The sequence below is a fragment of the Xenia sp. Carnegie-2017 genome, unplaced genomic scaffold (genome assembly GCF_021976095.1).
Source record: "Xenia sp. Carnegie-2017 unplaced genomic scaffold, XeniaSp_v1 HiC_scaffold_13, whole genome shotgun sequence".
NCBI classification, from domain to species: Eukaryota; Metazoa; Cnidaria; class Anthozoa; order Malacalcyonacea; family Xeniidae; genus Xenia; species Xenia sp. Carnegie-2017.
Window position 1 is genome coordinate 6,118,486 of NW_025813436.1, and position 15,936 is coordinate 6,134,421.

Here is a 15,936-nt window from a genome sequence, read left to right on the forward strand (position 1 = left end):
TGATGTTAATGCAAGACATAAAACATTTTCATTTCGCTTTTGCAAGAAGCAGTTTTGTCTCCAGAACCGTCTGTCGCCCTAATCACAATCTTACTTTTTTCTGTCACTAAAATAACAAGATTTAACAATGGAAGCCGTTAAAAAGAAGATGAACAATTTAAAAGAAAAGCTGGACGAAGCAGAGAGAAAGGCTTCCAAAGCACAGGATGAGTTGAACGAGGCAAACCAAAGGGCAGATGAGGTAAATTTATCTGTCTTACTATTCTCGTGCTTTTCTTGCTTTTTGAGCGTAATTGCCACGGAGAATAATCATTGCCCACTTATTTTTTCGTATGAAGTTATTGTAATGCTATAGAAAGCTGGAATTTATTTTTAATTTTCGCACATTTTTCAAGGCAATTTTGTCTGGTGTAGTTCGAAATTATCTAAATTTACATTGCCAATTTAGGCCGAAAGTGAGGTTGAAAGCCTTACTAAACAATTAGAAGAGTTGGAAGACGAACTCGATGCTGCAGAATCAACTTTAGCAGAAGTGAATTCTCAGTTGACAACGGCAGAAGCCAGTGCGGACGAGAGTGAACGGTAAGGGTGTTAGTTCAAATCATCAACTTTGACATGCGATGAAACAGTTTCAAACATATTGCTAAATGACCGGCTGAAAGGGTAACATACTTTTGTTGCTATGAATTATTTAAAGTCCAAGTACTTTGTTCTGTAACCGTATTGATTTGTTTATTATCAGTCAATTGATACCACTGTATGACGGGCAAAGAATTAAATGTAGTTTACACTCGTCATAACGTCAAACTTATAGATGAAGTTTTTCTTATTGATTTTTATGTCTTTTATAAATGAAGTTTCTCGGTTTGCTTTGATTTTTATTGTCCGTTGTAGTTGAACAACTACAATCGAAAATGTTTTGTTAAGTAGTTTTGAATACGTCAAGATCATTGTATTAGATTAACAATTTCTAATGTCCTATTCGAGTATGTCTGGCAAATGCACGGTGTTAGATTTTACATGACTTAGTTCAATTTATTACATGAACGCTACGCTCCATGGTAGTTTGTTTTCTTGTGTGAACAACTGTAGCGTATTAAGCCAAATACTCTCTCTTATTAGGAATGTTTTTCATTACGATGTATGTGTTGTTGTACAACTAACGTTTCTGTTTGAGATTTCCTTTTAAAGTAAAAGTATCATGTTTCTTTTTACCTGAGAGAATTGTAGTTAATGTGGACCAGTAATTACGATCATTACGAGAACTATTTCATGCTATATGGCATTTAGAAGTTAATATATTAGAATATCTCCTTAGGGACTTGACAAGTATCTTGCTGTGATTCTTAATTGAGGAATCTTTATTTGACTGTGCCTTGGGTATATAACAGGCCTTTGACATCCATGCCATATGGACACTATCCCTAAAATGTTATTGTTTTGAATAATCAAGAGAAATGTTTACTACACATAAACACACACAGAGCTTTTGTTGTAAATTTTGAGATGTTGTAAATGTTACATTTTTATGGTTCAGGGCCAGAAAAGTATTGGAGACTAGAGGTCAATCTGATGATGAAAGGGTATGAATTTTTTACATATGATGTTTTGCATAATTTTGTGGTTTTGTTGCTGTTGTTTACTTTGCTCATGTGTTTGTTGTCCTTAGTTGGCTCAACTGCAAGAACAGTTAAGGAGAGATCAAGAACTAGCTGAAGAATCACAAAGAAAATATGAAGAAGTTGGTTTAAGTATTGCAAAGCAAAAAAAAATAACAATAATAATAATAATAATAATTCATTCATGTTTCCTTTCTTGTTCATCAGATTGCTGAACATATTAATCAACTAGAACAAGAATTGGATGAAAAGGAAGAACAGGCCCAGGATGCTGAAATGTAAGTTCTATGACCATGGAAATCCCAAGGAATTAAATGTAATCATTAACTTTGTTCATTCAATTTAGTCGTGCAAAGGCCTTAGAAGAAGAAGTTAATCTTGTTGGAAATAACTTGAGAAGTCTACAAATCAGTGAAGACCAAGCTGTGGAACGTGAAGGTGGCTATGAGGAAAAGATTAGGCAATTAGAGCAAGAATATTCTATGGTAAAGTTCAAGTTTGAATGCCAATTTGTTTATATGGAGCCCAAACTTTTTTATCAATTATCACATGTACTTCACTTGTTATCTTTTAGGCAAATGAAAGAGCAGAAGCTGCTGAGAAAAGAGTGAAGGAACTAGAGGAGGAAACTGATGATTTGGAAGGTTGAATTTCTATTGTATTTGCCTTAAGTTGAATTTACTTTTCTAATTTCCTCGACTTGTTTATTATTAGTTAACACATATTAGTAATGTCATGAAACAACTTCTATGTTGATAAAATTAAGGAACAAAAACTTTCAATGATTTATTTGAAACTAGTTAACCTGTTGATTAAACCTCAATACTTAACATTTTATAGCTCAATTAGAGGATGCAAAGTCTGAGTATGAGAAAGCCAAGACAGAACTTGATCAGACACTTCAAGAGTTGGATGAGATGTAGCCTTTATGTTGAGAAAAGAATGTGAAAATCAATTGGAGTTTTTGTTTGTGCAAATTCTCAGCTAGGAAAATGTAAAGTAATCAAATGTAGAAAAGTTAAAATAGTTTTCTTTTATTATCTTTTAACAAATATCTTATGTATTCACCTGGTAATGGTAGTGACTGTTTATTTTGCTTAAGAATTAAATTTTTTAAAATTATTTGATAATGCCTCATCTCCTATGGGTAAGAATGTAACTGATCATGCTATATGTAGTTGTGCAAGATCTACAAGCTCATTTTGTTTTGCTGATTTACTTTAAAAGTAAATCAAAGTAAATTATCCACTTTCTTCAACTAAAGTAATTCTTACAAAAAATAAAAATCTTTCCAGTACACATAACATGATTGCTTTATCATTGTTAAGCAGTCCTCCATTTAAAGTCCACATTATCAATCAATTCCTTCCTTCTTCTCTCGAATTGCTGCCTTAGAAAAACAGAAAAATTGTTGAGCCTATATTGTTAAGGATATAGAAACCTGAAACAGTATCATACTTTGAAACGTTCTTCCAACAACGAAACTTCGCTAATCAAATCTGTGATAGCATTAGTGAATGCTTCCTGTGGACTGGAATCTGATGTCGTTTGAACACGAAGAATGAACTTGGATTCAAGGGGATGAGGTACTTTATACCCAGCAAACAACACTTGAGGATCTTTCAATAATTGCCTAGTAAAGATAGAGAAATGTGACATTTACTTTATTCGCAACCAAACCATTACCACACCATGACATTCAAAACATAAACACTTACGCCCTTAGTAAATTCCCAAGTGTGTGATCTTCTTTATTTACCATAAAATGAGCAGCATTAGGTACTTTAGTGTCTTTGGTAATGGTTATTCTAAATAGAGATTCACAAACGAATTGTCAATTAAAATATGGTCGGTCTCAATGTCGTATGATTTCGTATGCTAGAGATACTTTATGATGATTAACAATTACTTCTTTTCTCCATCGAGCAACAAAAACGTTTCGAAAGTTGCTGGTGCATTCATCTTTAACTTCTTCCCATAAAAATAAATAATTAACGACTACACAAGTCACCAAAAATAGTCAAAAATGCTTGTTTACAACCAGTGTTTATAACTATAAGGTCACTTTCCATGCTGTATCAATGCAAACTTTATGTTGTATTTTTATAGTGTACTTATCCCAGTCCACTGTCCCACATGACGTCACCAAAAAAGTAATTTTTAAATTAAACATTCCCATCATTCCGCTCGACTTTTCGCGCTTAATTTGAGTGAATGGCGGCTGATGGCGGATTGCCTTGTATTAAGACAAATGTTGATAGGTTTTATATATTTTTTAAAAAATAAAGTGTGCATTTCTGTCATATCTTTACAATATCTACTGGGTGCTGCTTAAAAATGCTCGCCACAGTAATAGCAGCAAACGGAATTCACGAAGTTGGTAAGTACGAAGTATTATTATCTTGTCGAATATATTGATAAAACAATATCCATTTTCGGAATTTATTTTATGTCTATGTTCACCCTTTGAATTGCGCTCGTTTGTTTTTGGAGTTTTTGTTAGATCAGAAGTGAGAGCATGTTTATTTTGATATAGATGGATTTATTAACACCGAAAAAGATCCATGTGCTAGTCCACCATGCAAGAAACATAAGAAAGGTTCGGAATTCTCCTTTTGAAATTATTCAACCATTTTTTAACAGATGATGATCTTCAGTACAGTATTTGAACTTATTTATAACCTCCATTTCTACTGCAGATTTTCAGTGCTCTGTCCAGGAAGATGTGGATTGTAAACAAAAAAACGAGGATTATTGTGAACTCTCAGACGTTGTTACAAATAGAAACAGTGAAAATTTGGCTGATGTAAAACCAGGAAGTTTTCATTTTGCTGATCAAAATGTAGTGAACAAGATATATGGCAATACTGGTAAATCATATTACACAACAATTGATGATGTAAATATCTCAAACAAGTCCAAGGACTGCAACGGTATTACAAACAGCTCACTGCCAGAATCAACTTCTACATGCAAGGGAGGTGTAACTATTCATGCATTTTTTAAGAATGTAAACTTAAAAACAGAAGAGGCTGTGAAGCCTTGTCAAATTCTGGCTAGTAATTTATTATCACTTCAAAACGATGGGCTGCAATTGCATTCTGATCAAAAGAATGAAATAAAATCACCTTCAAAATGTGAGAAACCCATGGAAACCTTGGAAGATAGCGTATCTCAAATTGCTAGCTCGATTTCCAAGGTATTTATTCCATAATCTGTGAACTTTGTGGTCCCAACATTACACCTTTTTGATATCATTAACAATTAACTTTGCATTTTTAGGTAACAGCGACACCAAAGGCAAAAGTTTCTGAAAAAAGACTGAAATGTGAAGAAGAAAAGTTGAAAAAGCAGAAAGAGAGAGTATGTGTTGATCAAACTGTTTATGCTTTTGATGCATAGTACATTTCCCCTAATCTTAATACAATTTAAACATAAGGAGTTGAAGAAGAAAGAACGCATGGAATTCAAGCAGAAGAAGGAACAAGAAAGACTTAAACAGCTTGAGCTTAAGAAACAGCGACAAAAAGACAGGCAGGAAAAAAAAATTCATGATGAAATTGAAAAAAAGTTAAGAATGGAAAAGAGGGAAGAAGAAAGACGTAAAAAAGAGGAAGAAAGGCACAAAAAAGAGGAAGATCGCAGGAAAAAAGAAGATGAAAAAAAGTATGATATTTTCCTTATTTGTAAAAAGTGGCATCTTAAGTGAATTGTACTTGTGTTTGAATTATTAGAGTGACAAATGCTAACCAATTAGAGCTGTATTGTTTTGTTGTTAGTAATTATATATTCACTATCTTAACTGTCAATATCTTTTCTATGATCTGCTTAAGTGGTTTTTCATTGCAGTTTGAAGATGTTAGAAAAAAAAAGACGAGAAGAAGAAGAGGTAAAACATTTGATTATGTTGAGAAACTAACTAAAAATATTTGTCTATTAATTTTATTTCAATGTTTGCCTTAGATATCAAAAAGGGAAAAGGCAAAAGCAAGTTTTGCTAGTTTTTTCATTAAAACAGATGTGAAAAGTATTACCAAGGTATTTAAAACTGTCGTTTGAGGGGGTATTTAAATAATGAAATGCAATTTAACATGTTTCTTTTTGCTATAAGGATCAATCAGACAAAGATGGCAAATTTCAACCCTTTGAATTAAAACCCTTCATGAAGTTAGCAGATGTGCCTTACAGAAAATGTTTGTCAGTTATTGAAAAAGAAAATCTTGTTAGAGATATCTTAGAACAGCAGGTACATAACACAGGCCCTGGCAACATTTGTCAAATTAGACAATTAAAATATTGATAATTTATTTAGACAATAAAGTGTTTGATTGACATAAAGAAAGAGTTTTGCCATTTGAGAGAATGTGCACTCGAGATTTGTGAACGGAAGAGAATGAAAGATATGGTTGTGAATGATCCTGATGAAGTGATAATTATTGAAGAAATTCATGCTACCAATTCAAACAAGATTAAGGTCAAGCTCTTTCAGTTTCATGACAACTATCGACCTGCGTATTTTGGCAGTTATAGAAAGAAAAGCGCAACCATTAGGCCAAGGAGGCCTTTTGAAAAAGATGAAGTAGGTTGATGACAATTTTTGATTACTTTATCTTTATTTTGACAAATCTTTAATCAAAAGCTTACATTATATTTGTAGAATATTTTGAATTATGAAGTTGACAGTGATGATGAATGGGAGGAAGAAGAGCCAGGAGAAAGCTTGTCAGCCAGTGAGGTATGTACTAGGATATTCTAGCCAAATTGTTAAATGTCCATTGTAACCTCTATTTTGTTCGTAGGGTGAAGATGAGGAAGATGGCTGTGTGAATGAGGATGATGAGGAACATGATGGGTTCTTTGTCCCTCATGGATACCTCAGTGACGATGAGGGAGATGGTGATGATGATGGAATTGATAACAGAGACAAGTTTAAGAGACATCTAGCCAAACAGAAAACATGGGAAGCTGAGTTAAAATGCCAATTTGTACCTAAGAAACCAATAGCAATTGGTTGTATATGGCAGGAAGGTCTTTCTGATATTTTGAAACAACTTGAGGCTTGCTATTTGACGTCTCAAGATTGCATAGATCCAATGAAAAAGGAATACACTGAACCTGTCATGACTTTATCGTCCATCAGTTCCCCAACAACTAATTGCAGTACAGTTATGCCTGTACCACAAGAAGGTAAATTTTATTGTATTTTCAAGAGTTTAATCTTGAACCAGGAAACATTTAACCCTATTACTTATGTATTTGTTTAATTTAGCTATGCCATTTTTGATCAGTATGCTTCATGGTAATGAAGCTGGTTTGAAAAGAATGATTCAACTGTTTCGTAAAAGTTGGACAATGAAATCAAAGACAAACACTGAAGTCACTGAAGAAAACTGGGAATTGCATTGTACCATTTCTAAGCGGCAAGTTGAAAAAAATATCAACAACATTGCAAGAAAAGAATTAAGATTACCCAATTCTAAGGCGCAGTGGTTTGTGCATTCCAATATTCTGGAATTGTATAACATGAATCATCTCTCTAGCACAAGTAGTTAGTTAATAATTAATAGTGAGCAAGACTTGAAATGTGTGACCATCTTGAAACTTATCAAAGCAAGTGGCTACTGCCTTCGATTGTGTTCAATGAAGAGTGAAGGTGTTAGTTTTGCACAAGTATTCTTGAGAATTACAAACAGTATGACATAAGTTATCTTCTAGGACAAACAAACTTATGTAGATGTATGTACATATATATTTGAATGTTGTTTACAAAGAAATTTTTAAATTATGAAGAAGAAATGTTTGAATGCTTTTTTAAAATGGGATCTTAATATAGGTAATATTTCCAAAACAATGTTTTGTCTTAAACATTCAATATTACATATATTAGTTATTTCCTTCAAAATAAAGATGCGTGTTCTTAATGACACTAAACTAAGAAATATATAAAACACTCAAATGACTTAACTGCTTAACCCTTGCTATGTACAACGTCAGTAATAGACTAGCAACCATTGATTAACAATGACATTCCCTATGGCAAAATTCAAAGTTCCATTGGCTCTGACTTGATGTTATTCTCTTCATTTATACTAAGTCTACATATTGGACAAGAATTATGCTAAAAAAAAATGGCATACTTATTAGGTTCCATCATCATACACTAGACAATTTCATGAATTTTCCTACCTTTTTAAGCCAAGGGATGATACAGTCTTTGTGATAGCAGTGTTTGCAAGGTAACTTCTTAACTTCTTCATGCAAAATGAACATCTCTTTACAAACTGGACATTCTAGACTGGCATCTTCAACAAAACAATGATGAAATTAACAGATTGCACTGCAGGAAAATAAATTCTTGTCATCAAAGTAAGGTTCATCATTTTCTACACTTACCAACATCCTCTTGAGATATCTTTACGGTGGGTAACGATTGAATATGTTTTTCGTCTGCGGGTGGGGGACCAGAACCTTCCATTTGATCCAGTAACTAATATGAATAAAGTCAATTTATATAAAGTTATGAGAAAATATTTAAATCACTTGAAAAAAACAGAAGAACTCTCACTCTTGTGATGATTGAATCCAGTCCTTGCCCACCCCAAGCATAATCTCCAAAATTGCCATGTATTTGAAAAAAATTTCTACAAAAATAAGTTCATGCATATTTATTTCTCATTGTTTCAAAATTATAATAACACACAAAGCTATACTTACAAAAATGCAGGATTTCCACCAGCTACATCAGTTGGAAAATAACAATAAAAGAAAATGAAACATTGACCAAGTACAATATAGATAAGAAAAATAAATAGCTTGCAAACTGTATTTTACTTACAAGATCCATCGCCTTGATTAAAAAATTGGCTGAATAACCTGGAAACATCACAGTTTTAAATGAAAGTAATTTTTTCTGTTACAGAAAACTATACTTGTACAGCTTTTTTTGACAAATCCACTCACTGATTAAAAAGAGGAGGCATATGCCCATTTTCCTGTGAGTTTCCTGGTCTGATAGACCTCACACCTCTTCTATTTCTTGGTCTGCCAATTCGAGTATCTGAAAATACAGCATTCAAGAAGTCATTATAAAGTGAAAAACAGTGTTTTCATAGTACATTTGTTTGAAAAATGCATACTTAATAATTATATTTACCATTTCTTATATATTCAAAACGTCTGTTATTGTGATGAAACACCTATAAACCAAACAAAACATAGCATTTTGGATTACATAGAAATATTTTTAAAATTACATAAGCTTTTAGCTACCTCAGCATCGTTTCTATTGTCCAAATCATCATCAATGTCACTATAACATCATTAAACAAGTAAGCTTTTCAGTTCAACCACAAAGCGTTTACTTTCATATTTTACACATACTTTTCTCCAGGGACTTCTTCGATAAATCCTGAGTTACACACAGGACAATTATATTCCTAGATAAAGTACAAATATGTTTGGCGTTGTTTTTCTTGGAATGGTTTAAAAGTTGTACAAGTACAACAAATTTTGCTACTTTGAAATAAAACTGAATAAGCAATGTCATCAAAATTCAATTTATTGTAGAAAACTGTGGAATATATCGCATATTTCACACACGATCATTGCTTCAACAAAAAAACAGTGTTTTCCTGTTCATTGAAGGTAAATCGAAATCAAAATTTCGGTACGAGGTTGGTAACTTTTACAATTAACGTTCTCTTGTACAAAAGACGAGATACTTTAAGTTTCCTTACCGGAATAGTGGGAGATATATTTCGGTCACATTGGTGGCAGTAATACCTTTGATTTGGTGTGGAATTCTCGACCGCAGTAGCCATTTTTTTGCCAATTCCTAACCACTGACGTCATAGAGACAACACATCAACTGAATCGGAATCAGCAGGATTAATCAAGAAATGGCTGATGATCGAAAGCGAAACAATTTGCAATGAATAGTCCAACAGAAGAGCAAATGATTTGTGTGTAAATTGCATGAACAGAACCTGTTTGAAAGTAACATAATCAAACAAAAAACATTTGCCGATTTGGTTTTGTGTGTGGGCTCAATTTACCATTTAAATTGTATTAGGGTTATAGTGGTTATGGTCAGCAGTCCAGGGTGTATGGTGTTCCATGTTACCATCGCATGTTTTAAGCACCATTAGTATTCTTAAATGTTTGTTGATTGTTAACTTAAGAGAAATCCAAACAGTAATGTTAACTGCCTAATAACTTATAAGTTGTCAATTAGGACCATCATATTTCTACAACTTTGGAACTGAACCATTTTTCATCGATATGTCCAAAATTAGTTTCATGCTGTTCATTTATACTTATTAAATAGCAGTTCCCACGCATGCAATGTAGAAAGTGAAAGTATTTTGTTTGTTTTTAAGTTTGAACGTCACGAAAAAGTGAAAGAAATCAGATAAAAATATATTTCCTGAGATTTCAACTAGTCATTACAGTTTATGTAGGTTTTTGTAAGAATGAAAACTTAAACATGCAAAAATTCAACGAAGAACGTACTCTATCCAATGAAGATACACAAAGCATTATTACAGGGAAACATTTCATAAAAAGAAAATTACTCTAAAACAAATAGAGATGCAAGTTGCTTTGGTATTAGCGCCAAGATACTGTTCTGAGATTTGAAGAAAATGGCTTCAATGAACAGTTTACGTAAAGTATCAAATGAAGGGCAAATTGTGGGAGTATTACAAACGTCTTGTGCATTAGAACGTCAATTAAAAGAATAAAAGATGATAAAGTTCTGGATTTCAACAATGGTTTAAGCAATTCCTCAATTTAGTCTTTAATGCCTTGAAAAGAATACGTACTGTAATCTCCCAAATTTCCTCAAATCTCAAAATTTAAAAAAATATTGGCGATCTCAAGCATGCAGAAAATTACTTTGTTGTATAAATATGGTATTTCAATATATCTGTTTCATCATAATAGGAAAATTAGCTGAACAAAACGACTCTGCTAATTTTTCCTCTGAAGTTGCATTATTCTATTTCTCACAACTAATTTGAAAAGCAACTAATACTTTTTATATACAAAGTTTTTATGAAAATTACAGATTAACGTTATTGGAGCTGGACACTGATTTTCTAGCATTCACTTTGGATTTTTTAGCTTTTTTTTGCTTTAACTTTCCACGCTCGGATTTGGAAGAACTAAGATTAGCTGAGCTGGTGGTGTTGTCATTGCTCTCATCAATCATGCTTGTGTTAGTAGTTTGTCTTTTCTTTGTATTTTCTTGTTTCTTGAGTTTACATCCAGGAACCCAGTCGGCATCATCAGATGATTCTTCAACATCCAATGTATCAAGTAACACCCCAAGTTTATTTGCAACAGGTTCATCGGAAGTCTTTTTAGGATTGACTTTTCTCTTTTTACCTTCTCCTGACTGTTCTAACCAAAAATCAACAGGATTCTTAATCTCTTCATTAAGGCCTTCAATTTCAGAAATCAGATCTTTAAGTGAATCTTCAGAGGATCCGGATTTCTTCCTTTTCTTCTTTTTCTTAACATTATTTTCGTTGTCTGAGCAAACAGCACTTGTTTTAGAGACATCGCTGTCATCACCTTCACTGTTGTACTCAAACATACTTGGCTCATCAATGAGATAACCTGAATATATTAAATAACAATTTGCTTTGCATATTATGAAAAATAATGCCGAAGGTCATAATTTAAAGAGAGACATCTGATTATGAATGATTATATAAATTATTACTGGGGGCATAAATCTTATAATATTAAGTTTATAATAGTGCAATGAAAATGTTGAATACTTCAAAAGATTCCTTGCCTGTTAAATGTACATCTAAGTCTCCTTCTGTGTAAAACAGCACCTCTTCGCCTTCAGTAAATTTGTAATCCAAGGCTTGCTGAGGGATGTTGGAAGGTTGTAAGGTACACAATGGATAACATGCTTTATCTACCTCTACCATAACAGTAACAGGGCCTTTCCCTTGGTTCATTGGCTTTACAGCAGCCATAGAAATGTGGAAAGACTTTTCCACAGTTTGACTATATTTTTTTCCAACTTCCAAAGAGATACCTTCAAAGAGTAAAATGTCTTATTAAACACAGCACTATTTGACAACAATGAGAACAAATCCACGCAATAAAGTAAATATTAATGTGTCTAAATATGTCTGATTTACCCCAAAACATATCAGTGAATGATATAAATAATAACCAAAGTTTTTCAATATTTTATAGGTCTCTTTTCTCTGTATTGACGGTTAATCGGTTGTAGCCATGCATACTCCATGTTTTCATAGATCACTGTACCCAGCGCAGTTCCTGCCCAAAGGCCTGGAAACTAGCCTTTTCATTTTCTGGTTTTCGAAAGGTACGAAGTCGATTTGAACCTCAAATAAAATCCTTTAAAATCTACGAAAACAAATTTTCCATCACTCGTATATGTTTGACTTAGCAAATAGTGGATATATTCAAATACAATATAACACATTTTTATTGAAAATTTTGTGAATTATTACTGATTATAAACCGTACTAATTCAACGCACTTACAGAATGTAGAACTTACCCAACTATTTATAATTCACAAAACCACAATAATAGCTCAGGGAAAAGATGCTATGAATCGATTTCTTATGGAAATAAAAATTTTAAAACTACGAATTTTTTGTTAGATGGGTCGGTACTCCATTGAAGCAGAAAACCCCACCAAGTCATGCAAAGCAAGGGGGTCTAACCTTCGCGTACATTTTAAAAACACGAGAGAAACAGCTCAGGCCATTAAACACATGCACATTCGTAAGGCAAACCGTTACCTGAAGGATGTTGTTGCTAAAAAGCAAATTGTGCCATTTAGAAGATTTAAAGGTGGTGTTGGACGGAAGGCACAAGTATGAAGAACTTTATGACTTAGTTTGATTCCAAATGATACTATTAAATTAAGTTATTAATGCCTTACGTCTTTCAACTTCCATCTGGATTTTTTCTTTTTAGGCTAAAAACTTTAATGTTCCAGGATCGCAAGGTCGTTGGCCAAAAAAGAGTGCCGAAATCTTGCTTCAACTTCTTAAAAATGCTGAAAGCAATGCTGAATTAAAGGTAGCAAAATACAAGTGTTTTTAAGCATACTTTGCTTGTATTTAAAGAATTTGACCTATCTAGGGCTTAGATGTGGATTCTTTGGTTGTTGAGCACATTCAAGTTAATCAAGCTGCCAAAATGAGGCGTAGAACCTATAGAGCACATGGTCGAATCAACCGTAAGTGGCAATATGTATGAATTCTTTGTTGAGGGGAACAGTTTTCATCTCTGTATCCGTTTTAACATTGTTTTGGTCATTAAACTACAGTTGTTTTATTAATAAACTCTGCCATAAGCATTTTGACAGCAACACTAGCTTCCATTTGACCATTCAAAATATTAGATTTAATCACCTCTCTCTATGTAGGCAAATTGCTTACTGTATTGAATATATTTTAAGGTTTTCCACCACTTTTGACCTCAACTTAATAGTCAATCTTAATCCACTTTACCAATGTCAAAAATACTAGATCAAATGACAAAATTCAAACAATCAAATGGTCAGACATAGTATTGTTTATGTAGAGTAGTGGCAATAAAATAGTTAGGAAATGTTTCTATGGGATCTAGATGTTCTTCAGTGGTTTCTTACAATGAAATGTATACTACATGCATGTACGTTAAAAATTGGACGGCTGTCTCAATGCAATCAAAAGAAATCCTGTGAATCCGAAAAATGTGTTTAATTGCAAATTTACTCGAGAAGTGAAGTTATTTTCTAAATTGAATCATGAAAATATTGTAAGGTAAGAAGAAATCTACTATACAAAACGAATCAAAATTTTATGACATACGTAAGGGGTCAATTTAGACTATACATATGGCTTGGCTTATTAAATTTTCTCCTCGTAAAAACTATCATAAAAAAGTGGATCAACCCTTTTCCATGAAGCACATGGATGCTTTCGTTCATGAAAAGAGAGTTATATTGTATAAGGAGGCTCTCTTTCATCACGAGAGAGTTATGAGAAAGTTACATTGTAAAAGACAACAACTAAAAAACGTATAAACATGTTAAGAGTTGGTTTTAATTATAAGTGTCATAAAAGGCACAGTGTCAGAAGAAGTTAATTGAAACATTCCTTAGTTTATTTTATAAACCAAAAGATAAAATTCAAAAGCAAAAAAACCCCATTTTCGGTGCATGCTTTCCGATACCTTCTTATATGTAAGGCATTAGAACGCCGCATGTTAACATTTCGGTAGGAGATTTCGGCCGCTCCATGCTATTCCTACTTGGTAGATGCAATAGCAAGTTTCTGCCCATCAGACCCTGAGATCACCTGCAATAGACTTTGCTTGGGGTACGCAGGGAGAGTGCGGTTGCCCCCGAAGTGTGGGCCCCTAAGCCACTGCATACTTTATCGCACCCAACTTCCACTGCTAGTTGACATCTAATATATGAATTTTTAGCTTTATATATATATATATAAAAATTCAAAGGCTTATGAAAGTTGTGGTATTATTAAAGTCACTACTGCGCATGCTCAGATTATTTCTTTGATAATTTGCGACTAAGTTATCTAATTGCCACAAATGGAGTGCAAGTACAAATAGTTAGTCATTGCCATGACTATGAACAATTAGTCGAGTTTACTGCGCATCCTTGAGCGCATGCGCAGATGATTTTTCAGTTAAATTACCAGTAAGCATGCTATTTACTTCAAAATTGGTCCTAGTGAATGGAGTTGGTCGTTGCCATGACTATTAACTTGAGCAGCTAGTCAGGTCAACTGCATGCGCAGATGATATATCTGAAAATTTGTTACTAAGCATGCTATTTACTTCTAAATCGTTGCCATTAGATGCAGTTGGTCATTGCCATGACCATGAACTTGGGCATCTGGTCAAGTCAGCTGCACATGCGCAGATGATTTATCTGAAAATGTGTGTAGCCAGCCAATTACTCTAAAATTACTCACGGTTGTTGCCATGACCATGACATTGGAGGGATTAATTCTCAATTAGTTGTGACAGAGCAAGCTCTGAAATTGGTTCTTTTATATGCTTGAAGTCTATACCTAAACTTGCTTAGCAAGTTTTCAATCATATATTTTTGTCATGCTCTTTGTCTTCTTAAACTTGTTTTGGCAAATGCATACATCAAACTCATCAACACTTTGTTACATTACTCTTATTATTTGTGACAACAATAGAAATGTTTTTATTTTTCTTTATAACTTTGTATCTGCATCTAGCATATCATATTAAAGCTTTCTTTTGATTTTAGGGAAAATGATTTTTATTTACTCTTACACCTTCTGCCTTTATAATTAGTTGTTCTGGATTTTTAAAATAAGATATGCAAATGCCCCAAGCGCATCTTCTTTTTATTTTATTGCCACTATTCTATCAATACAATACTATGTCCAACCATTTGATTGATCAAATTTTGTAATTTGATCTCATATTTTTGACATGTATGTTTGCTCATTTACACATTTACTCCTCATTTGACTCTGAAGATGACTACCGCCAAGGTTGTTGAAATGTCAGTCAACAACAACAAAAACAGTCCTTCTCAGGACTATACCAACCTGGACTGGACGATCTACATTTACAAACATGTATTGTATGTTTACTGTCAGAAAGGTGGATTGCATAGTTTTCTGAACAAATTTATAGGGAGTGTACTTTTTTGTTTTTTTTGGGGGGGGGGTTGGGTTTTGTATAAAAATCATTACATTTAAATTTATGACACTAGCCTACTAAGAAGGAACCGCTAATTTAATTCCAAGATGTTTAAGATAAAGAATTGCATTGCTGATTATGTGCCCAACTGTATTCAAGAAGTGAAATTTTCTTGAGATCAATTCATTGGCAGGTCCATTATTAGGCAAAATAAATAACAATGGTCTAATTTCATAAGAATTAATAAGATTTAATTGTTTTGAATTATATAACCAATGATTAATGGTGGTTTGATTTTAAAATTGGAAACTGCAATTTTTTTGCTTATCTCAGGATTTGCATCTGGTTTATATTTTGGAAGGTTTTTTTCAGTTTCCATTTGATATTAGTGTTAATCATTGTTTTTTGTAAAATCTATAGCCTACATGAGTTCTCCATGTCATGTGGAAATGATCCTGGCTGAAAAAGGACAGATTGTACCTAAGGCAGAAGATGAGATGGAGGTCAAGAAAGTTTCCAAGAAAAAAGAAAAGAGGGAGAAAATGAAGTCTCGTGATATGTAAATCAGACCTCTTGTACAAATAAATGACAATTTTGAAGATAATATATCTGGTTTCTGTGACTTG

At 33.1% G+C, this 15,936-nt stretch overlaps 6 protein-coding genes across 6 annotated transcripts; 3 read left to right on the top strand and 3 right to left on the bottom strand.

The window, feature by feature from the left end:
* The first annotated feature begins 1 nt into the window (after position 1).
* On the top strand, positions 2-2,741 carry LOC124450920 (tropomyosin-like). The gene is made up of 8 exons (XM_047001574.1): positions 2-241; positions 449-582; positions 1,538-1,583; positions 1,670-1,741; positions 1,827-1,897; positions 1,966-2,104; positions 2,194-2,263; positions 2,460-2,741. Exons 1-8 carry the CDS (start codon positions 128-130, stop codon positions 2,540-2,542), a joined length of 729 nt encoding a protein of 242 aa, XP_046857530.1. The 5' UTR covers positions 2-127; the 3' UTR covers positions 2,543-2,741.
* LOC124450931 (DNA-directed RNA polymerase II subunit RPB11-a-like) lies at positions 2,630-3,697 on the bottom strand. Its single transcript, XM_047001585.1, has 4 exons — positions 3,529-3,697; positions 3,338-3,427; positions 3,078-3,252; positions 2,630-3,009 (listed from the first exon to the last, which is right to left on the bottom strand). The coding sequence occupies exons 1-4, from the start codon at positions 3,579-3,581 to the stop codon at positions 2,974-2,976; spliced, it is 354 nt and encodes a 117-aa protein (XP_046857541.1). The 5' UTR covers positions 3,582-3,697; the 3' UTR covers positions 2,630-2,973.
* On the top strand, positions 3,687-7,408 carry LOC124450898 (chromatin assembly factor 1 subunit A-like). Its single transcript, XM_047001557.1, has 12 exons — positions 3,687-3,999; positions 4,156-4,218; positions 4,319-4,818; positions 4,902-4,982; positions 5,059-5,285; positions 5,469-5,508; positions 5,583-5,657; positions 5,731-5,865; positions 5,932-6,198; positions 6,277-6,354; positions 6,419-6,806; positions 6,889-7,408. Exons 1-12 carry the CDS (start codon positions 3,957-3,959, stop codon positions 7,170-7,172), a joined length of 2,181 nt encoding a protein of 726 aa, XP_046857513.1. The 5' UTR covers positions 3,687-3,956; the 3' UTR covers positions 7,173-7,408.
* On the bottom strand, positions 7,276-9,630 carry LOC124450910 (E3 ubiquitin-protein ligase RNF126-like). Its single transcript, XM_047001565.1, has 11 exons — positions 9,356-9,630; positions 9,000-9,055; positions 8,889-8,928; positions 8,773-8,815; positions 8,580-8,676; positions 8,455-8,492; positions 8,334-8,355; positions 8,185-8,260; positions 8,013-8,106; positions 7,806-7,921; positions 7,276-7,737 (listed from the first exon to the last, which is right to left on the bottom strand). The coding sequence occupies exons 1-11, from the start codon at positions 9,437-9,439 to the stop codon at positions 7,663-7,665; spliced, it is 741 nt and encodes a 246-aa protein (XP_046857521.1). The 5' UTR covers positions 9,440-9,630; the 3' UTR covers positions 7,276-7,662.
* Positions 9,631-10,016: 386 nt separating this feature from the next.
* On the bottom strand, positions 10,017-11,909 carry LOC124458596 (46 kDa FK506-binding nuclear protein-like). Its single transcript, XM_047008540.1, has 3 exons — positions 11,780-11,909; positions 11,422-11,673; positions 10,017-11,240 (listed from the first exon to the last, which is right to left on the bottom strand). The coding sequence occupies exons 1-3, from the start codon at positions 11,787-11,789 to the stop codon at positions 10,681-10,683; spliced, it is 822 nt and encodes a 273-aa protein (XP_046864496.1). The 5' UTR covers positions 11,790-11,909; the 3' UTR covers positions 10,017-10,680.
* A 33-nt stretch (positions 11,910-11,942) lies between these two features.
* On the top strand, positions 11,943-15,914 carry LOC124458644 (60S ribosomal protein L17-like). Its single transcript, XM_047008543.1, has 5 exons — positions 11,943-11,970; positions 12,274-12,489; positions 12,593-12,697; positions 12,761-12,857; positions 15,731-15,914. Exons 2-5 carry the CDS (start codon positions 12,274-12,276, stop codon positions 15,871-15,873), a joined length of 561 nt encoding a protein of 186 aa, XP_046864499.1. The 5' UTR covers positions 11,943-11,970; the 3' UTR covers positions 15,874-15,914.
* Positions 15,915-15,936: the final 22 nt, after the last annotated feature.